This window comes from Alosa pseudoharengus, unplaced genomic scaffold, assembly GCF_046254945.1.
Source record: "Alosa pseudoharengus isolate Yale_2024_CS ecotype anadromous, Long Island Sound unplaced genomic scaffold, YU_APseudo_1.1 YU_APseudo_1.1_scf_2, whole genome shotgun sequence".
In the NCBI taxonomy this organism is placed as follows: domain Eukaryota; kingdom Metazoa; phylum Chordata; class Actinopteri; order Clupeiformes; family Clupeidae; genus Alosa; species Alosa pseudoharengus.
The window spans coordinates 47,126,229-47,152,770 of NW_027468663.1; the positions used below are offsets into that span (position 1 = coordinate 47,126,229).

The 26,542-nt window shown below is 40.3% G+C and overlaps 2 protein-coding genes and 1 non-coding gene across 3 annotated transcripts; all 3 read left to right on the plus strand.

Annotated features, from left to right (window-relative positions):
• Positions 1-9,191: 9,191 nt before the first annotated feature.
• Positions 9,192-9,263, plus strand: trnaw-cca (transfer RNA tryptophan (anticodon CCA)). Its single transcript has one exon. It is a non-coding gene; the product is annotated as a tRNA-Trp (tRNA).
• Positions 9,264-9,822: 559 nt separating this feature from the next.
• Positions 9,823-17,031, plus strand: cope (COPI coat complex subunit epsilon). The gene is made up of 10 exons (XM_076295240.1): positions 9,823-9,964; positions 10,375-10,437; positions 10,618-10,718; positions 11,919-12,071; positions 12,176-12,229; positions 12,327-12,408; positions 12,556-12,711; positions 13,164-13,232; positions 16,324-16,398; positions 16,747-17,031. The coding sequence occupies exons 1-10, from the start codon at positions 9,863-9,865 to the stop codon at positions 16,792-16,794; spliced, it is 903 nt and encodes a 300-aa protein (XP_076151355.1). The 5' UTR covers positions 9,823-9,862; the 3' UTR covers positions 16,795-17,031.
• An 85-nt stretch (positions 17,032-17,116) lies between these two features.
• Positions 17,117-22,181, plus strand: LOC143134673 (ceramide synthase 1-like). The gene is made up of 6 exons (XM_076295241.1): positions 17,117-19,551; positions 19,773-19,953; positions 20,359-20,520; positions 20,980-21,127; positions 21,328-21,476; positions 21,649-22,181. The coding sequence occupies exons 1-6, from the start codon at positions 19,437-19,439 to the stop codon at positions 21,689-21,691; spliced, it is 798 nt and encodes a 265-aa protein (XP_076151356.1). The 5' UTR covers positions 17,117-19,436; the 3' UTR covers positions 21,692-22,181.
• The last annotated feature ends 4,361 nt before the right edge of the window (positions 22,182-26,542 follow it).

A 26,542-nucleotide genomic window follows, 5' to 3' on the forward strand; every position in this document is an offset into this window, starting at 1 on the left:
GAAGTACATTTTCCTGTTGAATTAAACAATCCAATCAAATCAGGTGTATCTTGTGTAATTTCCCCTCTGCAAAGCTCTGAAAATGGCTATAAATTCATTATGTGAAAAAACATCACCACCTTTGAGGGCTTGTCATTCAAAAAGTATGTGACACAAATTCATCAGATTTTTTTCCCACTCATATATGTATTATAAGGTCCTGTCCATGCATTAACTTTGGTTGTTATCATTTTCATATTTTCAGAGCATTTTTTTAAAATTGGGCTTGATTTTCAAAAAGCCTGTTTTCATCTTCTCATTTCACCACGTGGACAGTTAACAGGATTTTTTTAAATTTTACCCTATCATTCTGTATGTGAGGATCATCTGCCCAAAATGTCGGCTTGTTGCTGAGTTTCTTCATTGAGATACGATTTTTTACAAATATTGTCTATAAATCCACTGAATTTGTACTTTATCTGCAGTACCACTTTGCACCACATGTGGTGCTCTTTTAATACAATGGAAGTCAATGGAAGAGTAAGAGAGTCACTTGTTTGCTGCACATATCCAATCAAAACACACAGTTTATGGTTCATATGGTTCAAGTAAAAAGGAGTCTAAAATTCAGTGCATTGTCAGATGCAGAAAAATCAATACTAAAGATTTATCATCTTTTTACAAATGCCTCTTGGATCCACGAGTCCTCAAACCTTGTTATGAATACTTGTGATGGAAACACACATGGTCATCTTCATCAAGTGAAATACCTTGATGAACTGAATTTTAGAAACCCATTGTTTGATTGTTTGTTAAAGCACTGATCTCCATCTTGATGCTCTTTGTCTATGTATCACAGAGGACTGCATCCCAAGCATATGACGATGAATATAGACTTTGCCTAACCAGCTGGCTAAAAATTCAACTATGAACCATAAACTGTGTGTTTAGATTGGATATGTGCAGCAAACAAGTGACTCTCTTACTCTTCCATTGACTTCCATTGTATTAAAAGAGCACCACATGTGGTGCAAAGTGGTACTGCAGATCCAATACAAATTCAGTGGATTTATAGACAATATTTAAAAAAAATCTTATCTCAATGAAGAAACTCAGCAACAAGCCCAAATTTTGGGCAGATGATCCTCACATACAGAATGATATATGGTAAAATTAAAAAAAAATCCTGTTAAGTGTCCACGTGGTGAAATGAGAAGATGAAAACAGGCTTTTTGAAAATCAAGCCCAATTTTAAAAAAATGCTCTGAAAATATGAAAATGATAACAACCAAAGTTAATGCATGGACAGGACCTTATAATACATATATGTGTAGGAAAAAAATCTGATGAATTTGTGTCACATACTTTTTGAACGAGAAGCCCTCAAAGGTGATGATGTCTTTTCACATTATGAATTTATAGCCATTTTCAGAGCTTTGCAGAGAGGAAAGTATACAAGATACGTCTAATCCGATTGGATTTTTTAATTCAACAGGAAAATGTACTTCTATTCACATAGTTTCACTAATGTGTGTGAAATACCAAAAGAGCCAATTATGCTGGAAGTTGAACAAAAAGGATTGTTCACCACAATGCTTAAAATGACTTGAAGTTTCAAAGGGCTGTAGTTTTCCAACGATTAGTTATACAGATATACTATTTAAGATCTATGCATGGATTTGGTCTACAAACACCTGTGATTTTTTTCAGATTTTTTCGGAGAGGGTCACCTGCCAAATTGCGCTGAAATTGGGTGATTTCACACGGAATGACCCGATAGCTTCTTTCCACAAGCTACCAGGATGCTGAACTGTAATTCTCTTCCACATAGCTAATCAACCTCAAACCTCAGAACCCCCCACCCAGACACACAACATACCCCCTCCCCACACACACACACACAAAATACACCTTCCTAATTACTGCTTTTTTCAATTTTACTCTTAAGTTGAGCTGGCTCTTGAGCTTAATAATTTCATTACTTATAATTAATTTGATAAGTACATGACAATAAAACTACTTGAACTTGAACTTAATGTAATGTTTACTACGATGCAAGATAGAAAAGTAGTCATAATATCAACATAGATTTTTTTATTATTTGTATTAGACTACTATTATTGGAAGCTAAGAGATTTTACCATGACAAATCTTTTTGTCTATTAAATACTCTATTTTAACCAATGACTGGTTGGGACCAATAAGGTTGTTTGAGGCACAGTATTTGGCCTTTAGAGGTTTGGCTAGTAGAGCAAAGTGTTCTCAACACCAAGGCCTAGGTTTTACACCCAGTAAGCACACATAATGCTCAGAATATTCAGGGGTCCCAATTAAAAATCTTAGAGCGAAGCGCTCTAGACTCTTTGGTCCCAATCATTCCGCACATCGATACTTTCCTGTTGATTCGTTAGTCACAAAACCAAAGTAACCATGAGCTGAAGTGAAAACAACAAATGATGTTGCTGTTAGTTCATCTTTTTGCTTCTCGTGGCGAGCAGTGAGTATTGGAACAGGAAGAACAATCATCGCTATACCTGAAGTATATGCGCAGATGGAAAAAGGAAAATGATGATGATGAACAGGCTGTGGAACATAATCTTCTTTTCTGTGGCATAACAGCACTGTCCATGTTTAAACTACAGTCGCTAGAGGTAGACCATTGTTTACTGTCAGACTGACATCTGATATTTCTTAAAGTAAGAGTTTGTGGTCTGGAAAGAACAAAGCTGAAATATATACAGAAATTGTAATGCTTTAGGGTGACAATTTGTACATGGTGCAAATACTTAAATTCAATAACCACACGTAAACCAAACATGGCTTTCATGTAATATCATACAATATAAACAAATAAAAACCCCAATGGTTTGGTTCTGAATGTAGCAGCAAACAACAGGAGATGCCATTAAATCAAATCACAGTTAATCCGGCCCTGTTCAAGGCCTCCTGTTTATCTGAGATGTACTTGTGTATTCAGCCCAGAGATTAGGGTTAGGGGCTTGGATTCTGAAAACCCTTTAATGGCATTATGAAACATCAAACTGAAAATTACTTTTAAAATGTGTTAGGCTCTTACATAGCTAGCATGATGATCTATTGTTGTTCTTATTGTACGTTTGCTGTCCCAGGGCTCCCTTTAAAAAGAGATTAAGATCACAATGGGACTCTCCTGGTAAAATAAAGGATAAAAAAATAAAAATAGATCAAATGTGTTGGCCTAACCATGGAGAACATTCCAGAGGTCATTGAACACCACCGTTATCAATGAATAATGCTTTGTCTCTCTTTTTTTGAGCTTTTTTGACATCATGGTAAATGTCCTTATCAACAATGACACATCGTTTAAAGTCTCCAACCCGACTGCTATAAGAAGAGGCAAAATGCAACTGGGAGTACACTGTAGGATGTAATAGACATTCTCTCCTTTTGCTGAGAAGCTGCCTTTCAAAGACAGCCTCTAAACCCTAACCATTGTTCTCCCTTGATGAAAAAATAAATAAAAATAGATGCCTTTGGCTTTGAGTTCGAGATGAAAAGACATGTCTGTCTCTGAATGCTCCCAGAGGGGCAGGTCATACCCTCACAGTAAAGACTTGTCTTGAGTCATCGTTGGTCCTATTTAGCAGCGTAGAAACTGTGTGCTATTCACCAAGCATCGATCTGAGGGGATTTTTTTGCCATGTGAGCTTTTTTTGATTGTTGCCATGTGAGCATGCAGCTTTGTTATTTGTACTACATTTTTACCATATCATGCTACATTATACCATGCATGTACTGGACTACTAGGCCTACTGCACTGTACTAAACTATGCATATTGTGCATACATACATACATACTGTACATACATACATTTTTCAAAGTGACACAGGGAAACATCTGTGACTGTGAGGAAAAATGTCTTTGTCTTTTGTTATAATAATAATAACTTCAATTTATATAGCGCCTTTCAAGATACCCAAGGTCGCTTTACAATGAGGGGGGAGGGTAAGGGGTCCTCACTAGTAACCACCACCAATGTGTAGCACCCACCTGGGTGATGCACGGCAGCCATTATGCGCCAGAACGCTCACCACACACCAGCTTGAGGTGGAGAGTGAGGGAGTGAATGAGCCAATTACAGTGGGGGATGATTAGGGGGCTAGATTGAATGAGCCAGATTGGGAATTTAGCCAGGACACCGGTGAACCCCCTACTCTTTACGATAAGTGCCATGGGATCTTTAATGACCACAGTCAGGACCTCGGTTTAACGTCTCATCCGAAGGACGGCATCTCCTACAGTGCAGTGTCCCCGTCACAGCACTGGGGCATTGGGATCGATCTTTTTTGGCCAGAGGGAAGAGTGCCACCTACTGGCCACCCACCAACACCACTTCCAGCAGCAACCCAGTTTTCCAAGGAGGTCTCACATCCAAGTACTAACCAGGCCCACACCTGCTTAGCTTCAGTAATTCAGCTAAGACAAGGTATCCATTGGTATGGCTGCTCCTTGATACTGTATGTGAGTATTGCCCTGTGATTATTATGCTCACAGGGCAATGCTTGACTATATTGTCATTGTCTTCAGGATCTTCTCCAACACACATCCTCTACATACTTACAGCACACTGCCCCCACCTACCCACACACACACTACACACACACACACACAGTCACTGCTCCACTCCCCTCCCGCCCCCACACACATCTTCACTGTCATCACTCACATACATCATACATACAGTACTCTGCTTGCAATAGTAAGTCCCTTGCAGTACACTGTGCCCCCCCTCTCCCCTACATACACAGCACATTATTTCATCAGGAAGCTTCTCCAACACACATCCCCAACATACTTACAGCACACTGCCCCCCCCCCCCCCCAATACACAGCACATTGTCTCATGAGGAAGCTTCTCCAACACACATATTGCACACTGCCCTCTCCCCACATACACAGCACACTATCCCATCTCCCTTGTCATCCCCCCAACGCACACACCAAGACCCCTGACAGTTGGGTTAGCCCCTTTAGCCGTGGATCTGACACCAGACATAATTTCACTGCATTTCTTACATCCAGTAACTATATGCATGTGACAATAAACTTCCTTGTATCCTTGTGTCCTTGTATCCTTGTATATATGAGTATTGCCCTGTGAGTAGCTATGTGAGCAATCAGCTGGTTGTATTGAGAGCAATATATGCAGAATATGAGTAACAGTAACAGTAAGTTGATTATGAATTATAATGAAAACACAGTAAGCCGAGCAAGTTGTATGCTTCAGTGCGCAACAGAAATGTGTGGGTTTATAATGCGGCATCATAGATGTGTCGTTATCACAGCACAATATGTGTGTGTGTGTGTGTCTAATCTTTCTTGATGCATACCATTTCTCAGCTCTAGTGAAAATTGAGTGATGCAGTTGACATGTTTGGTATGTGCCAAGGACACAATCAAGACAAACATTTTATTATTTACTCTGATTCACTGCTGGTGTGCTGTAGTTCCTTTTTCGATTGATCTATTGGAACAGGCAAAGGGCCTGCATGACCCTCATTTTGGCAAAATCTGTCAAAAGCCTCTTTGCTTGCACTGTTTTAACCAGGATGGTTGCCAGGATGATCATCAGATAATGAAACAGTGTGTAGACATGGGGCTTGCTAGTCTCTGAATCTGCAGATGACTGTGCTGCTTCAGGCAAGTAAACACTCCCTTGGGATTCTCCCCTTCCATTCTGGTGTTCAACATGCCGTTCTTTATTTTTCGCCATTGGGTGTATTTTTCTGTGTGTTTGTTACATTCTACATCATGTTCATGGTAAAACGCACTTTTCAAAGAAAGAGATGGAGGCAATTTGTGAACCAAAATAATTGATATCTAGAGATGTGCATGCAACACTATCAAGAGACACAAAGTGAAAAACATTGGGTTTTCAGGTATGTACGGAATACCAGCTAGTTAATTATCCTGTGAGGCTTTGTAGGCACATGGGAGCACAGGCATTGTTGTTGATTTACCCTCTGAATTCTGAATGTCGTGAGATGTGCTGGTAATACGGAACATGTTGGTGGGTAACGTGATGTGTGCTGCTGTGTGCACTGTTCGCCATGGGTTTCCAGCCAGGTGATCTCTAGCACTGGGCAAATATATCTTCAGAGCTCCAATCGTTTGGCCCCTTTGGCTTTCATTGCTCAAGAAGCGAGTCAGTGAATTATGCTTTGTGCTTTTTTGCGTGACCAAATCCAGCCTCAGGTCTTCCTTCATTTACATCTCCTGAACTATTCCTTGTTGGGCATGTGTGCTGAATGAGTCAGTCCTACTTAGGGGCTATTGATTCTGGCAGAGTGTTCTACCCTGCAGCACGCTTCCTAAATCTGGTGTGAATTCTAAATCTTGTGTTACATGTTTTTTTTTTTTTCTGTACCCCGGTGGTGTGTCATGTGGTCCTGCAATGCATCATTACTGTAATATTTGGTACGTTTTTCTCACCCAGCACATACTGAATTAATACCTAATGTAGAATGGACCACACGAGTTAGACCTTCTTCTCTGTTGGAAGTATTGACAAAAGACAGTGACAGTCTCATTTCTTTAAAGGTCAACAATGTCATGGTCAGTGTGTAGTCTAAATGTCAAAGCCAGTATTATTCCCTAATGCAGCTCCTATAGTGTCCCTCAAGGTGTGTGGAGGATATCCAATGGCTATTCCCAACCAAATATAAGGACAAATCTCATTGCCTGTTGATTCTAATATAGTTTAACATACTCAATTTGTTTTGAAAAATACACTATCACAAATAGTTTGTTGAGAAAGTGAGAAGCAGGTGTGGAAAATGCATCCCTTGATGAAGCCCCAGTGCTGTTTCTGAGAATTAAATGTAGGATGTATTTTTCAGCCACAATGGAGGTGCTTTTTTTCTTTTAGCACAGTAGCTGATGTGCACAAATGGCCCTGAAGCACTCTTCTGACTTAAGTAAAAGGCATAATTCCTGGTCCTCTCCAGTTGCAGCATTATTTCATTTTTTTTCTTAACCAAAATTGTACCAATGAGTCTGTGGAAATGACTGAAAATTTACTCTGAAGAGTCCTTATGAGCTTTGATGAGAGCAGTTTAATGTTGACTAAAATAGAAACAAAAACAAGGTAAGAGGAGCTTTAACAATTTTGCTCAAAGCCTGACTGTTATTCATTAGGTATGATTCAGTCGTCACCTTATAGGAACTCTTTGAATTTGCTACAGTGACAACTGGTGTTGTTGTCACCTTATGACGGTCACCTTGAGACTTACAACGACTGTTGACTGTGTGTTGTTGTAAAGAAAACCCCCATAACATCCCATGTTAAAGCTGTGGTGGCTTGTGTGGTAAGTCTTTCTGCCTCCTTCACCTGCCGCTCTGTCCTCACCTGGATCTTCTCCGTGTGGCTATATGGCTATGTGTTCCACTTTCAAGGTAATGGCACTGTTTGTCTCGCTTCTTGAGTGTATTATGGATGGCTCCCAGAGACCAATCCAATCCCAATGCCATTTTGTAAACCTTTTAAAATTGTGAATTTTATGCTAATCGTCCCAGTAGAGCTGTGCTAAATGTAATAATGGCTGCAACAGGTCTGAATTGTGTCTACCCAGCCCATTATCCCTAATGCCATGACGTAACTAAAGAGTAATTTTCCATGCTCAGAAAATACCTTTGTCAAACATAAAAAATAGAAAATGTCCCTCTGCCACGTGAATGTTTTTTTTGTTAATTCAAGGATTCAATGGGTTCAATAGCATTACTGTCTGTCTGTCACACATGACAGAAAATTGTACAGGGTTACAGGCTCCTAGATGCCTGAGATAGAGGAATATCTGTGTTCATCTGTCAGGTGGGCCACCAAGACCATGTCATCAGCATATTTTAAAAGTGACAATCCAATTTTGTTGCAGGTGACTTCATTTGAGAGAAGAGGACAGGTGACATGTTACAGCCCTGTGGGACCCCAGCATTTAAAGTATTCTGACATGCTGGGATCTATCCAACAAAAACAGGCTACTACAGCATTCTCTTTGGCAAAATGCAGTCCATTAACTGCAATAGGAGCTGTAGTTGTCAAGGAGCTGGAGACATGGTCTGTTCCTGCTACACCTTGAGTGCAGAACAAAATGTTTTGGAAAAACTCCTCCTTCATCCATCCACCCACTAGAATTTGGCCCTCTTGCACTTCCTGTGGTGTGGTGGCCATTAGAAAACGATCATGAGAGTTGAGCCAAGGGAAAATAAAAAAGGAGGAATAGTTTTTCTTTGGGTGGGATGAGTTTGGGTCATTAATATTTTTGTGGGTCGAGCAGGCAGATTGACTCGGGTGGGGGAAAAAAAACCTGACCCTCTCATCACTAGTCCCAGAAAATGAGGGCCAGTCAATATTGTTGAAGCCATCTGGCCGTTTTTACAGTAAGATTTTATATCAAACTGAACAGAGCTAGCATTAAGGCTTGTTTTGTGACTATGTATTTCAGGAACACCGAATGGATCCAGCTAGCAAATGTCAAGCGTCATCTTGCACAACTCTCCCTCGCCACTCCTCGACATGATTGGCACTATGCCTACTGCGAGTGCTCCACTAGAGGGAAGGTGCAAGCTTCGCCTCCTGCTCTCACTCATTTCACACCATTACTCCACCTACTGGTAGTCGGATCACCTGAAGTGGAGTTGCTGGCAGTTGCTGTCATTTTGCTTGGCACAAGCTATTAAAAGTCGCCCACCCCCTCCTATCTGCTACTCCAGGAGACTAGAACAGATTTAGTCACACACTAATTGTTTTTGTGTTGAAAAAAGCATATCCTTTTTCTTGTTTTTTTTTAAAAATAGCCTTATGGGAATAATAAGGACGTGTGGGAAAAATAAACAAATGCATTGTGTTTATTATATAGTTAGGCTGCTATTATTCATAAATGTAGCCTAAATGTTTTAGCTTATTGCCAGCTGGCTATTTATCACAACCTTCAGGCATATTGGTGGTCTTCAGAACCAACTGGAGCCTGCTAACTGACTTAAAAAAATAGGCTAATAATAATTATATTATTATTATTATTTTATGTATTTATTTATATTTATTATGTTGAAATTCTGGCTAATATCACTTAGGTGGTTTCGTATATTTTATCCGGCTTATGACAATGTAGCCTACGTACCAATCAAATGACTATAACACCAGGACAATTTCTGTTATGGCCACCATATTTAATCAGACCTCGTGGCGCAACGGTAGCGCGTCTGACTCCAGATCAGAAGGTTGCGTGTTCAAATCACGTCGGGGTCATTTATTTAACGAACTGCTAAACATATTGGTAAGAGCGAACTAGAAGTGAGTTATAATAGATTGATTATTAAGCAACGAAGACAACGGTAGAACGTGTCAGCAACCTTGATGTTTCTTCTGCTCTCAAGATCCCCAAGATAGCCTATGGGCATTTGCAGGCAAAGCTAGGGACAGTCAAGCTATACAGAATAATTTCAATAGTTTCAAAATGCACCAGGCTTAATATTGTGTTCAAATGCACTACAGACTTAGGCAAATAGGTCGTGTTCTTGTGTTACATCCCCTGGGTAACATTGTGTGAGTTTTTATTTGAGCATTTGGGGAAGCAGTCACTTTGAAATGTCTGCAACCAACCATTTTAATATTTTGAGCTTTAAAAGCAATGTAGTTTGTTGTAGACTGGGCTCCAAAATGCCCCCATGTACAGAGAAATCGGGTCACTCATTTTAATGTCACAAACACAATCTTTGCTTTTTTTTGCATATAGCATCCTTACCACATGGTGGCAGTGATGTTCCTGTTATTTACAAATTTCACTACACTAGGGTGACGACGTGTCCAGAGTGACGTGTCTCCTGTACCTTCCTGGTTTCACCAAGATGGCGTCACAACAGGGTGAAGTTGATGAGCTATTTGATGTAAAAAATGCTTTTTACATTGGAAGTTATCAACACTGCATTAACGAAGCTCAGAAAGTAAAGGTTAGTTTTACTTTCCATTAATCCAATTTTTTTACTGGCATACATGAGAATTGGAAGCTGACAAATCTCCTAGCAGGGAAATGCCGTGCGTTGTTCCCTGCAATGTTAACATGGAAAGTGGGGTAATCTAGTTCGGTAATCTAATCACTTTCTGAGGTTTTAGGTGTTTAGGTTGTTTTTATTTTTATGTATGTTTTATGTACTCTGTGCTGCAGGAATCTTAATACGATACGACATAGTGTCTCATTAAAAGGGCAGGATAGCAGCATAGCGTTAGCTAAATAGACGGCCTACCTCTGTGTGTGTGAGTAACTTTGCTATGATTACTGATGAAGAATGATTAATAGCATTGTTTACTTTCACAGTTGTTTAGTCCTCACTATTATCTGTCTACCAATTTCATTTGGCAGCCATCAAGCCCAGAAAAAGAATCGGAGAGAGACATCTTCTTATACAGAGCATACATCGCCCAGGTGAGAGTCATCAATGATTAGGGTTTGGTAATATGGAGTAGGCTCTTTACTGTCAGTGGCTATGTGTGATGCATTAGGTATCAGTTTTGTATCCACTTATTATCTTGTCACACTTGTTGTGGTATGCATTTGAATTCTTGAAACAGTGTTAATCAAATGCTGATTCTGTGTCTCTATCAGAGAAAATATGGTGTTGTGATGGATGACATTAAACCCAGCTCCTCTGAGGAGCTGCAGGCAGTGAGGATGTTTGCAGACTACCTGTCCAATGTGGGCAAAAGGTAAGGCTGTCTAACGATACTAGCAATGAGTTGTCAGCAAGTAAGGCTGTTTGTTAACCTGACTCCGCCAGATGAATGCTTCGCATTTGCTCTGCATGTCCATCTGGGAACTTTCCGTTGGAGAACTTTTGGGAAGGGGCGAAAAAACTGGTTAGCTGATTGGATAAACCATCTGTCTATCACCACCTTTGTTGGTTATCAAGGGGCCAAATCAACCAATCAGATCAACAAAGTGTTCTTCTATGCCTTCGTTCAACATACAATTAAGTTAGGTAACATAACTAACGTTAACTTTTTAAACTTACCATTTGTATGTGACATGAACCTCCTCATGAACGACAATCCCCATCAAGTTTTCACGGTAGGCCCTACACTTCTGAAGAAAGTATATTCCTCCATTGGAATCGGCCATGTAGGATGTCTGTGTCATTCATTCCTCCCAGCTGCATGGCTGAGACTCATAGCTTCACAGCATCCCCAGAAATACTTTCTAATTCGGATAAAACTTGCGCGATAGCTACGCTCATCTCATCTGTGGATGCCATCATGTTGTTTGTTGCTAACCTAAACCCGCCTCAAAATCAACGCTGATTGGCCGTTTGTTTGGCGAACTGCTCCAAATTTTCTCTATCGGAAAGATACCAGACTGATCTGCGAGTGGAAAACTGCTTTCATGCTTTGTGTGTGTGTTGTGTGTGTGTGTGTATGTGTATGTGTGAGAACGAATAAGATGAAGTTATTTAGCTTTATAAGAGAATGCCCATACTGCCATTGCTCTTCCTACTGTCATCAGATGTGTCATGAGCGTGTGTATCTCAAAAACACAAGTGTTGGTGCACAAGAAAAATAGTTCAGCATTTCACACCAGTGTAGCAAAGCCACTAATAGACTTATCTATGCATAACCAGTTGGTTAATCTGTCCTGTTACTTGTGTTTACATGATTGTTGACATGAGTTATTATTGACTTAGCTAGAGACATTTATAGATAGCAGATGTCCGTGTTTTTCCGTGTTTTTACATCTAACGAAGGCATGCAACCATTTCAGAAAAGCTTTTAAGTTCTGTTTTATATTGAGAATTGCTATTCTACATTTCTGTGTCATTTTTGTGTGAGGGTTGTCTAATGTTAGCTTGTCAGCATTCTGCTACCTCATGTTACTCTTATGAGTATATTAATATAAATATGTTCATTTCTCAGGGATGCTATTGTAGCAGAGCTGGATAAAAAGATGGCCAAGAGTGTAGATGTGGCCAACACTACTTTTCTGCTTATGGCAGCCTCCATCTATTTCCATGAATCAAACACAGATGCAGCGCTCCGAACTCTCCACCAGGGGGAGAGCCTAGAGTGGTATACCAACTCATTTACATCAATAACAAGTTATTAATGCTTAACCATATAACCAAATTGGATGTTAACTTCAGTGTAAAGAGAGATTTATTTTCCCTCTGTAGCATGGCAATGACTATTCAGCTGTTGTTGGCATTGGATCGAGTCGACCTTGCAAGGTACGGTCCCTGTTCATGAACTGTTCATGTTTTCTCATTTTGCAAAATAAAATAACCGCTTTGGATTTACTCTATATATCTTTGTCCATGACCACAGGAAAGAACTGAAGAAAATGCAGGAGCAGGACGAAGACGCCACCCTGACTCAGCTGGCCACAGCTTGGGTCAATCTGGCTGTTGTGAGTGTGTACTTATTTCACTGATGGGTGGCCCTTACCAGTGTAATGTGCAGTCTAGATTAATTTCATCAAATACAAAAGTGTCACATTCAATTTGGCTGTTTATGAAATAAGGTGGGAAATGTCTTACTTGCCGTTTCTTCATAGGGTGGAGAGAAACTGCAAGACGCGTTTTACATCTTCCAAGAGATGTCTGAGAAGTACTCTCCCACACTGCTCCTCTTAAACGGCCAGGGTGCTTGCCACATGGCCCAGAACAAGTGGGAGGAGGCAGAGGCTGTTCTTCAGGACGCTCTGGACAAGGTAAGCCTGTTATGACTAAGGCTCTGGAATATTATTGGTGACCACGTTGCTGAGTCATGCTGTTTGAAGCTTCCTCTTTATCAATTAATCTCTAAATCTAAAATCTGAATCATGTGCATTCATTAGTGACCCCAAGAGGTGAGTTTTTTTTTTTCTGTAACTGTCCAACATGGGTCCTTGTTCTGTGTTCTGTCTTTCTTACCATCCTCCTCATCCTCCTGTGTGTGGAGGCAAGATCAACATTGGTCAAATTTGTCACAGTTTCAGTTAATCAACACTAAAAAACAGAGCTCATTGTTTTCATTAAGAGTCTAAGATATTTTTAATTCCTTTTTTTAATAACTTTATTGGAGTGCCAATAGATGTGGTGGGCACTGTATATAGAAATAAATCATTATAGTGTGAATGAAGATTTGATGCTTACTGATTGATCTGTGTTGAACCTTCTACAGGACAGCGGCCACCCTGAGACACTGGTCAACCTCATTGTGTTGACCCAGCATCTGGGCAAACCGCCAGAGGTGAGCATGTTTTGACGTCTGATAGCCTTTTCCCACTGACAGAGGACCAATTCTGTTCCCGTTCACAAACCAACATTTAACCATTCGGAGCATTTCGACCAAACAAAAAACTTTTTAAGTGTGGCACCTTGTTTCAGAGCTTGAACCAGAAAAAAGTAGTTTTTTCCTGTGAAGTGGGCATGTCATTCTACCGTTCAAGAGGGGAGAAGACTAAAAGCATGAGTTTTCTGTCCATATCAACTTTTGGCATGAGTAAACAAAACTAGTCAAAGAACTACACAACAGACGTTAACTAGCATTTTACACAGCTAATTTCTGCCGTTTTTACAGGACAGCAGCTGTTCATATCATTCTCTGGTTCAGGGGTTCTCAAAGTTTTGATTGGTGAGGGCCAATTTAGGAACCCAACATTGAACTGAGGGCCGCCAAAGGGGCGGGGGGAGAAAAAGCAAAAAAGAAAAACTGGAAAAAAATCCCATTTGTAATCATTTTAATGACCAGGTTACATCTCTACAGTTAAAATTTATTGCAATAAACACATTTTAATAACTGAGGCTGAACCTGGAAAAACTTGTGAAAATCCCTGGGGTTCTCTACCCTCAACAGACAAATTTGGGATATAACAGTCTTGTGTGCAGTCCATTTCAAGTACAAACTTATTTAGAACAAACAGTGTCGGTGTGCATTGCTTCTTATCAGCATAGGCCTTATTCAGGGGTAATTCCAGCTACCAAAGCACCACAGGAAAACCAGAGAGAGAGACAGAGAGAAACATACCCTTTTTAATTGCAATGGGATTTGTGGTGCTGTTTTCGGTTGGCCACGATTCCTCTGATGTCCGGCTGCATCTCTGTTGTTGTGATACGAAGGACCGCATGTAAATGGCTATCTGTCAGCCTCGCACAAATTCTCCGTCACTAGACGGAGCTACCACGTAGGTAGCCTGTTTTACAGCTTCACCGGTTGTAGCCAAATTTGTGAAAACTGACTGCTGTGCAGTGTAGCCTCTTTTAAGTTGTTCAAATCAAGTGCCACTGAATTTATCGTAGCTTTTTAGTTTTATGTTTGGTATCATAATGGTGTTTTATATTGAAGTCCTTGCGCATTGCAATTACCTGCCGGCATATTATCAGACAAACAACTTTATCCGACGTGAAGTTCGACAAAGAAACCATTTGTCCTTTTATCTTGAAACTGCCCTTTCTCCTCGCTGACATAACGTCTTTTTCTCGAGAGGCTCCCGCTCTGGCTCTCGCTCCACCATCTCCATCTTCACACAACCACTGTTCAGTTGATGGCCTTCTGGGAGTGAGGTCAAGTGCGATCAGTCGGACCACACTTGTAATTACCGCTTATGCCTATAGATGCTATAAACTATAAACACCACTAAACGGAGATTCATTCTTTCAAAGCAATGTACAGTTTTAACCGTTTTACAGATTTTATCAGATGTTATCGCGGGCCGCCAGAAATGTTTCCTCGGGCCGCCATTGGCCCGCGGGCCGCACTTTGAGAACCTATGCTCTGGTTCATGCATCTCATAAACTTTTGTTTTTGCATGCAACACACATTGTAGATGACGCACCCTTGGTTCGGTTCAAAACTAGTGAAAATTAGTGCTGTCACGATACCAAAATTATGACTTCGATTAGGGGTGTAAATATTAATCGATTCGTATCGATGCATCGATTATGCAGCAGGCGATTCAATTCGATTCGTCCGCAAGAGTATCGATTAATGTGTTTATTTTGCCGCCTGTTTGTTTGCCTATCTATTTTCAGCATCAGCTCCGACCTTTCTTTTTCTGTCTATGGCTCCGATGTAAGCGCACTACCTACTCCTAAGCTGCGGGTGTTTTTGCAAAGACATGAGGCTGTATAACGAAGGCTTTAGATACCTCCTACATTCTGAACTTTTGTTGATTTATTTGAAACTTCATAGATATCATGTAAAGATATTGAGTATTGAATCGTATCGAATCGTATCGTGGGGAATTCTGAAGTATCGAATTCATTGAAGAATGAAGTATCATTAGCTTAAGAAATCGATATTGTATCGAATCGTCATGAAGACTCCGATTTACACCCCTAACTTCGATACAATACCTGCTATAAATATCTCGATACTCGATACTGAAATGATACCACGGTGAAATCCTAAAATATCTGGAAAAGAAAGGACACAGACCTCCTCCAAGTGTATTGAGTCATTTGTGTTGAGTTTGGTGCACTTTTGTAGTGTGCAGGTCAATTCTGGGTTCTAAACTTCCTACATAATTATTATTTCTATAGGCAGTAAAATAGTAGTTTGTGTGTAATCCTAGTCCTTTACTGTTTGTTATAGTTAATTTACATTGTGTTGTGTTTTGGCAATAAATTACCTTTAAATAGCCAAAGTAGTAGGTCAGTGTTCAAATTACTGCATGCAGATCACTGAATGCTATACAGAGGAGCCTAATCTTTAGGCCATCTGATGTAGGCTACCCTAGGCAGTTTTTGACAGTTTGTGACAGTTTTTGCAAAGGGAAAAAAGTGACATCCCAGTGTGATTAAAACGTTTCAACCACTCAGGTCTTCGTCAGATATAGGCCTACAACATTACCTGTTGCAATATAAATTTACACTGTGCAGGTAAATCTCAAGGTAAGAAAGAAAATCAAAAGGCATATCATGGGTAGTACATTGTTTCATATTAATATTAACTAAAAGGTATTACTTCCTAAATATGGCTGCACCCACTACTTGCCTAGATGCATTCAAGGAGAATGAGTGGGAACAGTCCACACAGACACAGAACGCTATTAGTTTAATAAAGTATCGATTTTAAAAACATCAAAATCGTATTGCTTTTTTGCGTGAAGGCATTGTGATACCTTTCTAGTATCGGTACACTGTGCAACACTAGTGGAAATACAGGCTGGTTCACTAGATGGTACCAAGGTTCAAAAAATTCTGAACGGAACAGAAATGCGTTCTCTGTCGAGTAATCCCTCCAAGGAATTCAGACAGCCCTTTACACTTTACCTTTACTAGACCAGCTGTTTTTGTTTGTTATCAGTGTTGTTTCTAAGTATTCTGTGTTTTTTGTTCAGGTCACAAACCGCTACCTTTCTCAGCTCAAAGACGCTCACAAAACACACCCTTTCCTCAAGGATTATTTTGCCAAGGTGAGAAAGTTATGTGAGATGATTTGTAAGATGCATTGAATCCTTGTTACCATAGCATTATATCCATTTTGTTAGATTTTGTAAAATATTTTTTTCATAAGTGTTGTTTTCTCTGTCTCTCTCTCTCTCTCTCTCTCTCTCTCTGTGTGTGTGTGTGTGTGTGTGTGTGTGTGTGTGTGTGTGTGTGTGTGTGTGTGTGTGTGTGTGTGTGTGTGTGTGTGTGTGTGTGTGTGTGTGTGTGTGTGTGTGTGTGTGTGTGTGTGTGTGTGTGTGTGTGTGTGTGTGTGTGTGTGTGTGTGTGTGTGTGTGTGTGTGTGTGTGTGTGTGCACGTACATGCATCTCTATAGGAGAATGAATTTGACAGGCTTGCTATGCAATATGCTCCTATTGCTTGAACTGCTACGTTCCACTCAGAACTTCTATTTTGACATCGGTATCATCACAAAAAGGACATTGCAAGCAGACTGCAGTATTGTGGAACACCATATGAACCTCTGCAGTTGCTCTCCATGTTCTGTTGTGTTACCATCATGGCAAGGTCCCATTTACTATTACAATATGCTTTATTGTGATTTTTTTATTATTATATGTATGTACTAAACATTCCTGACAATAAAAAGTGATGCTCTTCACGGGATGTCTGGTGAGCTTGTGAGCTTGTGCTGCTGTTGTCTTAACCCTTGAAACGGAGCACAGAAAATTAAGTTCCCAGACAGTGTCATAATTCAGGTGTGGGGCAGGTTGTTTTAGCTACTTATATATATAACCGCATCAAACATTTCTGATAACTTCAGGCACATAATTGTAGCTTGCTTTAAGAAGTGCTGTTTAGCAGAGAGCAAATTTCAGCAAGACATATCTTACATATTCCACCATATCTTCAGCATCCCTCAATGTCTATCACCCCAACTAAACACTTTGCAGGGATGCCTGTGTTTAGAAGTCAGAGGAAGGCCTCGTTGTGATTAAATTGCAAAGGGCATGAGTGCAGTGCCCTGTGATCATCCCTTAAAATTGCAAGACTCAATTTTAATCAATCAATTCTGACCTGACGGTTTTATCTATATGCAAAGCAATATTATATGGTGTTTGTTTAGCAGGTTTCACGAAGATGCATGCAGTGGGGAATGCAGTAATATCAATCACAAAGAAGCAAAGTTATGTTAAGAATAGCTACTGTCAACATGAGGTCACATGGGCCGATATTTAGAAAATGATTGTGCCAATAATGTACTGTCACTTTAAGTTCAGACATTTGTGTCAGAGGTGGAAGAGAATCGCATGAAAATTGCGTTGGAGCTTTAACGTTCAATTATGCAAACATAATGTATGCCAAAACGGCGAACCTTTCTACTGCAATAGATGGATTGATTCTCTCGAGTGACACCAGAATGAACTGTACTTTGTATAGGCTATCAAAACCTACACATAGTTAGGCTGCTCTGACAGCCAGAGGAACCGTGGGTATCGCGCACCGCTCGGCAGTGCAACGCAGAGGGCTACGTTGCAAGCGAAACATTCCCCTGGTTAACAAGGAATATTTACTTACAGATGCAACAGAATGTCAAGGAATGTGATGTCAACCCCAGCACCAGCAAACATCTCTGGATATTCATTTCTCGCTCAAGGAACGAGTCGCATGATAATTAAGCGTACAGGGACTTTTTTTTCAGTTCTGGTTCAGTTCTGGTAAAGCGCTGTGCCAATCAAGCTTCTGGATTGGATAGCATCGAAACATTACAGAGAATTGGTGACCTACATTAATTGTTTTAGACGAGGCCAACACTTCTGTAGCTGGTGTATGTTTTATAATAGCATGGAATGATATCATTTTAAACTCAACCATCACGCAGGCCATCCGTTGGAGTGATGAGAGGTGGCGCCACCATAAGTTGGTGCGCTGCTTTAGAAAATTACAAATTAATTTCTGCTGTAAAATAGTGAGTGGTGACATGGACAACAACCGTGCAGATGTCATTAGTAGTGGGACACTACCAGCCCCAGGATACGCCGACCTCATAATACGAGGATACAACGTGGTTCGTGGTGCTGTGAGGGACTGCACCAACTGTGGTCTTGAACTCTCCAAGAGCACTTTCCATAACAATGCTTACCTTACCTGGAGGGAGGTGGGCATTGTCTGTCTATGCGCGGTATTATGGACGATTTCAAGGCGTAAACTTGCCACATGTCTTTTACAGGTAATCCACTGCTTTTGCGCTGTTATATTTCATTGATAATTCTCACTTTGTCTTGAAGTGTGATCACGCCCTCCATAGTGAAATACAATATTTTAACCAGACTACAGCATAAAATAATGTGTAACTCATCTCCAATTTAAGTCAATTCAAGATAAATTTGGACAATTAAGTAGACTGCATTCTCCCCGATAGGATCTGACTACGCACACACATGGTCACCAAGATTTGTAACATAGCCTACAGGTGTACATAATCCTGTATCGGTCAGGTTGCCCACACACCTAAAGAGTCACTTCTATCAGTTTCTTAGTGCAGGCCTTCTGTATAATTAATTTGACAGGATTTGCTTACTTATCATCCCCTCCCAAGGCAACTGAAAACTGCCAACTTGTTACTACGGGCAGTGGTACTGTCCCCGCTTTGTGGGTATTATGCTTTGGGAAGTGAGGGAACGAGCCCCTTGCCAACTCTATTCACAGATTAACTTCTCTCTGAATGCCAATGGGCTCTTTCTCTAAACAGTGAGGTATCGTAAACAACACCATGGTGACATGCATAAATTGGTGAAGTATTAAGATAGTATAAGATGCAAATCCGGAAGAAAATCATATTAGAACAGGTTATAGCCCTGACAAATTCCAGGGTTTGGAGTAGGCCTATTCAGCAGATATCTATACAATTCCACTCAAACACTGGATTTGTTTGCACCCCTGAACCAGCCTTTCAACTTGGGTTTTCATCCCCTGGCTGGATAATGTGCTTTTTTTTTTCTCTGTGTCCCTGTGCTACAGCCAGTTGCCCAGTGGTGTCACCTCAAACCCAAAGATGCTGTCAAGATGCCAGAGAGTGCTTGGAAGTTCATTTTCTACTCAGCCTCCTGGTCATACAGTGCCTATCTGCTCTTTCTCACCGAATACACTTTCTTTCAGGATCCCAGTTCTGTATTTCATGGTAAACACTCACTAGTTAGGCCAGCCTTTCTCATGGTGATGTGTGAATTGTACATGCTTTTACTCCTCCAGTACAAAGTACTATAAATTGAATGCGACAGTAAAGTGAGAAACATAATCATCCTTTTTTTTTTAAGACCGAGTTGGGTAAAAATGAAGAAAGAACGTGTCCACTGCGTAGTGAATTTGCAAAAGACATTTGTTGTCTGTATTTTGTCATAGACTGGACAAGTGGAATGCCCATTCCCATTGACATCACCATTGCCTATCTGATCCAGGGCAGCTTCTATGGACATTCCATATATGCTTCATTTTACATGGATGTGTGGAGGAGGGATTCTGTCATCATGGTGATTCATCATGTGGTCACCCTGGTGCTGATCACATTCTCCTATGCATTCAGGTCAGCAAGCTTTCGGGAAGACTTTTGAATGGGATTCTGAAACAGTTTCACGTGTATAAAAAATGGTGTTACAGAAAGCTACATCAGGATAGCAAGAGGTATAAAGACAATCAACGTGGGAAATTTTGAGGGAAAGCAGAACTTCAAGTTCAAGTAGTTTTACTGTCATGTACTCATAAAAATTAATTATAAGTAATGACATTCTTATGCTCAAGAGCCAGCTCAACTTAAAAGAATAAATTAAAAGTAGTAATTAAAAAGGTGTATTGTGTATGTGTGTGTGTGTGGGGGGGGGGGGGGGTAATGGGATGTGTGGGAGGGGGATGATGAAATGGTGTGTTGTTTTTTAGGGTAGGGTGCATACGCACGGTGTGTATTTTCAATGCCTGTGTATACCTTTTACAGGTACCATAAAATAGGAGTGCTGGTTCTCTTCCTTCACGATATCAACGACATTCAGCTTGAGTTCACAAAACTCAATGTGTACTTAAGGAACAGTGGCTGGGTCTACAAGTCCATCAATGAAATCATCTCTACTGTGGGTTGCATCAGCTTCAGCTTCACCTGGTGAGTGGTTGGAGCTGTCAGTCAGTCCAGTTTAGACAGCACACTGATTTCTTAACAGTCATATGATTATTTAATTATTTTGGATAGACCTTGCACAAAGCAACTTACAAATCAAGCTCTATGTAGAAGCACTGATATATGTACATATATGCCAAACAGCACTCAGTACAGAAGGGTTTTATCATTACAATTATAATGTTGTCTCATAGGTACAAAGTGGAAATAGCTTGCTTGATTTAAAAAAAGTCCTCACAGTATTGAAGACTGCCTATTAATACTTTATTTTTTAGGCTAACTCTAATTAAGTTGTTTATTTTATCGATGTACACAAATATGTTAACCCTTTCAATGTCCAAGGGGAAATGCATGTAATGTGCTCGCTGTCTCTCTCTACCTGTACTTTCGTTCTTGTGTTTGTGTGGATTTTATGAGTGCCCTCACTCATGTGCTTCCATGCAGGTTTTGGTTTCGCCTTTACTGGTTTCCTCTCAAAGTGCTGTACGCCACCTGTATAGCCAGTCTCGAGTCTGTCCCTAACATCCCTTTTTATTTTTTCTTCAACTCCCTCCTCTTCACGCTCCTTCTTATGAATCTCTATTGGTTTCTGGTGAGTATTCTGTCTATCCACAATGTTTTCTTCTACACCATGTCTCTGTGGATCCACTAGAAGTGTGTTGGGTTTCAGAAGCATTACATTCAGAAGAATATTACAGAAGATTATTACTGAGTCATTACTCAGTGACTCTGTTGGTTTGGTATGTTTGTTCTTTCCATCACATCTCACAGGCTTCCTCTTGTTCTTTGTAGTATATCATGCTGTTCATGGTGAAGGTGTTAACTGGCCAGATGAAGGAGATGAAGGACGTGCGGGAGTATGAGGATGAGGAGCATGAGAAGGCCAAGCTGCTTAACATAGCAGAGAATGACACAGACCATCCTGACCTCAGGCACGAAGAGTAAGGACTGTTACAGACATGAACATAAGATTTCCTGTCTACAGACTTAGAAGCAATACATTGACTGAGTGACTGACTGATTGACTGAAAAACTCTTAACTCACAATTTACAATAACAACTCAGCTCATTAACCTTTTAATGAATTAACCTATTACATGCTATTCCTTGTAGAGGACATGAGAAGAATGGTATTCCTAAGGAAAAGAGCCTTTGAAGGCCTCACCAGGACAGAAACCCTGTCCGTTTTGTACAGATGAAGACATCTTCTCTAATAACGGAGCCATAACAACAAAGATTCCATGGACAGTATTAGACATTTCAGACAAAACACTGCTCTGGATGGATCTTTCTGGGCATGGGATTATAAAATTGATTTGAATTAAACATGTTATATCGTTAATCTATTATTTCATCTGTACACTTGACCCCGCAGAATAGAAAATGTAATGCCTTTGATGCACAGAGACAACTATGAAGCCGAGCTGATTTTTAAACACTAAAATACTGTATACTTGCTCTTTAGAAATCTAGATTATGGCTTTGTGCCTAAATGAATGCCTGATTGCTATTGAAAAGCATGTCTGTTATATGGTTAAGTGAATGTGTAGTCATGTTAATAAACCTGTTGGATCTCACTTTTTTATAATAAATATGACCAATAACTGTGACATGTCTTTGAAGTAATTGGAAATCTTGAAAGTCACTGTTACCAATGCAGCAATATAGTCTTAATATTATAATTTATGTATTTCACTATTAACCTCACACAATCATCAAGTTGTTTGTGTGCTTGGATGTCAATGAATTGAAATGGCTTAATACTGATATTCTACATTAATACAAGAAAGGTATTATGTGCTACATTCAGTTGTGAATCCTAGTGTCTGCACTCAGAGCGACAGAAATTGTGTAAAACCCTAAAAAGATGAAATCCCCATGCACAAGACGTCTTCTGGAATCAGGTGCTGGAGATGTGCAGGGTATCAGGATTTGTGTAAAACCCTATTTACATAAAGACAATTCGCTTGTCGCCTCAAATTGCATTACACTATTACACTAACATTATGGCCTTTTGTCCATGTGGCATGATATATTTCAATGTATAGATTTCATTTTTGAAAGCATATTTTCATGAAGTCATGTTTTCAGAACTACCATGCAAGCCTTTCTGTAGATTAAACACTGTATTATGCCTCTGCAGATCATGTAACAATGTTTTCCACTTTTGTTGACCATGACAATTATACACACCTTTCCTACTGTATTGTATTTTGTGTTCATTTTAATTCCATGCATTTAAAATTGGCACGGCTCAGTATGTAAGTGAACCTTGATGTTTCCGAGACGTGCTTTTAGACGTTGGTGAGTCTGAGCGGGGCCCGGTGGAGGTGGGGATAGTTGATATGGATATAAAGTGGCATGTCACCTCTGAAGGTAGCTCTTGGTCATGCATTTGGGGTGCAATGACTAACCCATCCTCCCTGCTTCAGTTTCCCCGGACCACTCCACCGCCCCCCCGGCCTCACAGGAAACACAGTGGTGGATTGAGAGACATTTTGCCCCAAGTGAAAAGGTCTGTATCACTATATCATGTGCTTACTCCTCTTACTGAAATGTCTGACCCCACTTAAAGGAATTAAAATGCACTTTAGATCAATTTACGGATGATTGGGAGTACATACGTTGAGTTGACATCAAAATCATGTCATTCGGATGTGTTTTGAGAAAGTTCGATTTTACCGTTTTTAGTCAAAACTCTTAGCCTGGAAGTGACCAGGGCATGTCATTTCGCCGCTACAAAACGCTATTTTTATACCTCTTCTACAGTTCCAAACAACATTACACTTACGTGGTAGTGAGTAGAGGGTCCCTAAAGCCAAACCGAAGTATCCCGAGGTCTTTATGTGGTCGGATAGAGTCCAAAATGAATTTCATCAAGCCAGTACCTTTCCGGAAATGTTGCTGCTGCAGCTGCCATAGCGTTTATAGCGTTTTGTAGCGGCGAAATGACATGCCCTGGTCACTTCCAGGCTAAAGAGTTTTGACTAAAAATGGTAAAATCGAACTTTCTCAAAACACATCCGAATGACATGATTTTGATGCATTTGCATCATGGGAACAGCAAAGTATAGTGTTGCTAGTAATATATTCTGTCTCTTTTATGTGTTTCACCATATTTTATAATGGAATGGAAAACCAGCCCAAATTTACCCTGCCCACAAAATTTAAGGATGGAAAATTTTTATAAGCTACGCCATGTAGGAGCACACCATTTAGGAGCATTCTAGTGTCACAACCTTTTTCTAATTCTGATTTGTCTGCTTTCCTCAGAGGATTCAGGTGCTTAAGGGCTATTACAATAACGCATGTGTAAATGCATGTGTTTGTTCAGTTTGAAAATGTTTGATTGTCATGATTTCAGCCTGTGGCAGAGAACAGTTTCTGCATTATTGATATAATGAAAACCCATTCAACTAAAAGGGCATTAATGTTAAATATTATCACATGGAGATGTGCCAGTTGTTTTATTTACACTGGTCTCTTTTAGCATAGCAGAAATCAAAGTGATAAAGCTTTTGTTTGATCTTTGTTTGATGTTTTTGAAGATGAATCCTTCCCTGCCAGTGTCTGTCATTAACATATGATTGGGTAAACCAAATATGCAAGACCAAGAGTAATGCAGTCTTAGACAAACATATTCAAATACTGTACCCCCCCCCCCTCTCTTTCTCTCACACACTCACACACCTTCTTTCTCTCTCCCTCTACATAAACACCTACTCCTACACTGTGCTCATACACTTCGGAGGAGGACCTGAGAGACCGTATCGCTGTATTACACTCCCTGAGGGATGCTGCACTAACATCCCACTGTGTCTCAGAGCTTCTGACTGGACCCTTCCACCATCAGAGAAGTCCTCCTCTGGGTCACAGCTTGTCCTGTCCACCCCTGGACCATGCAGGCTGTGTCGTCATCCGGTGAGTCCTCCTGATTTTGTAACCAACTGTAAGGGTGAGATGGTCCATGACTAGGCTATATTCACTGATCACACATGTTTGTATCCAACAGTGAATATAAGAAATATGAATGGAAATATGAGGTCTGAGCATCATGTTTAGTTCAGTCACTGGCTAGAAATGTAGGTTACAGCTCCTGACAATGGTTCACATCAATCCAATTTCAATATAACACTTTCAACATATTAATAATGATTACTAAATGTGCTGTAGTAATGGTTGTTTAAATGCACTGCTCTGCATGAGAATCACTGAACTAAAATGTGAAGAAGATAAAGCTAGAGCTACATTATGTCCAACATAACACATAACATGAGATTCCATTCCAACTCTCTTCTATTACACGGCTGTGATGTCATGCCGTCTGTTCGTCCAGAGCACATATGAGGTGTGATATGATAGCTGGTCCTCCATCCCTCAGCTCACAGAGGGCCTGTCAGTGAAGAGGTGCACAGGCAGGGTGACTTGTTAGCCCCTCAGGAAACACAGAGGGGGAAGAATAAGGAGATTATGGTTCAGAGAGAAACACGATCAGCATTTGTTTGTTACTCTCCTCCCACGGAAAAAAAAACGACACTTCTGAAGCTTCCAGGGATCCTGCTCAAGGTGAGGTTATTGAATTTCAGTTGAGTGTTGAATGGTTTAAAAAACGGATAAAAATACAACACAGGTCTAATCATCTCAGCCGCCGAGAATTAGAATTCCATAGAATTATTGCAGTGCGAGGCCATAAATGTGTGAAGTATCGATAGGCCTGAAAAGACATTGCAGCGTTGTTGAATGTCACAGTAATCTGTATTTTGTGGACAAGTGCTGTCATCGGCACAGTTATGTGCCAGACTGCATGCAGTTGTGAGGCACAGTATCCCTCCACAGTGTGGGTATGGGCACTGTGTGGATCATACCTTTAGCATTACATGCAATTATTAGTCTTTCAGCAGAGCCACTGAACAGTGAACCAGCTACAGGGACAGCTACAGTAGAGTAGGTTAAGTGCCCTGGTCAGGGGCACTGGGATCAAACTCATTACCTTCCGGCATTCCATTTAGAAGCCCATATTCCTGACCATTATACCACCACCTCACCTCTTGCCATGTTATGTCATGTAGGGTTAAATGCCTCACCAGTAGGACATGAGATCTGTATGTTTATGGACACATACAAGAAGCTTTTTCGTCTCAAGGGATTAAATGGCACTGTGTGTTACCTGACAGACACACTATATTTTATGCTGAAGACCGGGAGCTTAGTTCACTCGTGGGCAGTGGGAAATCAAGCTTGTTCACAGTGGCTAAGTTCAGTGTCTTCAGTAAAAATGGCACAAACTATAAAGTCTTTCAACTTGGGATGTGCTTCACAATAAGGTATTATCTGCATGCATGTCTGTCTGTCTTTCCATCTCAGAATTAATTCTTCTTTTCTTCACTTCACATTATAACCATCTTGAGGACTTCTAACTCAATTTCAGCTCATGTTCAATAAATGCCAATAAATCCCTATGATGAAATATAATGCAAGTACATTATTCGATTAGCATGCATTATTTGCACATGTGCCTTTTGACTGTAATCAGTGTGGACATTAAGCACCACTTGAAATAGGAACAGGAGAAGAGGCCTGATTCATGTGCATGCTATGTCATTGATGAGAGAGCTACATTTGCACTGTTTTTCCCCAATATCTCTTTCACATCCATCACTTTCTATCACTTCAAGACCACCAGAAATTGGAGTCGAAGCCTCTCTAAACATAATCGCATTTTGGCTTTTGAATGGGAACTTGATGGACCACACAATTGATTGATTGTTACATACAAGCACAATGGATCATAACTCCAGCCATTTTATCTGCAGTTGTGCTTATTGTTTGATTGAAATATGCCTCAGGTAGATCCGATACTGTTTTTGTCTGCTTTTGTCACCCTCAGTTTACCCATTTACGTCATTTTTCATTTGTCATTGCACTGAATTCACGTTGAATGCTTATGAAAGGCATATAGGAGTGTCAATAAAGATTGTTCCTTTTGTATACATGCCTCTAAAAGCAT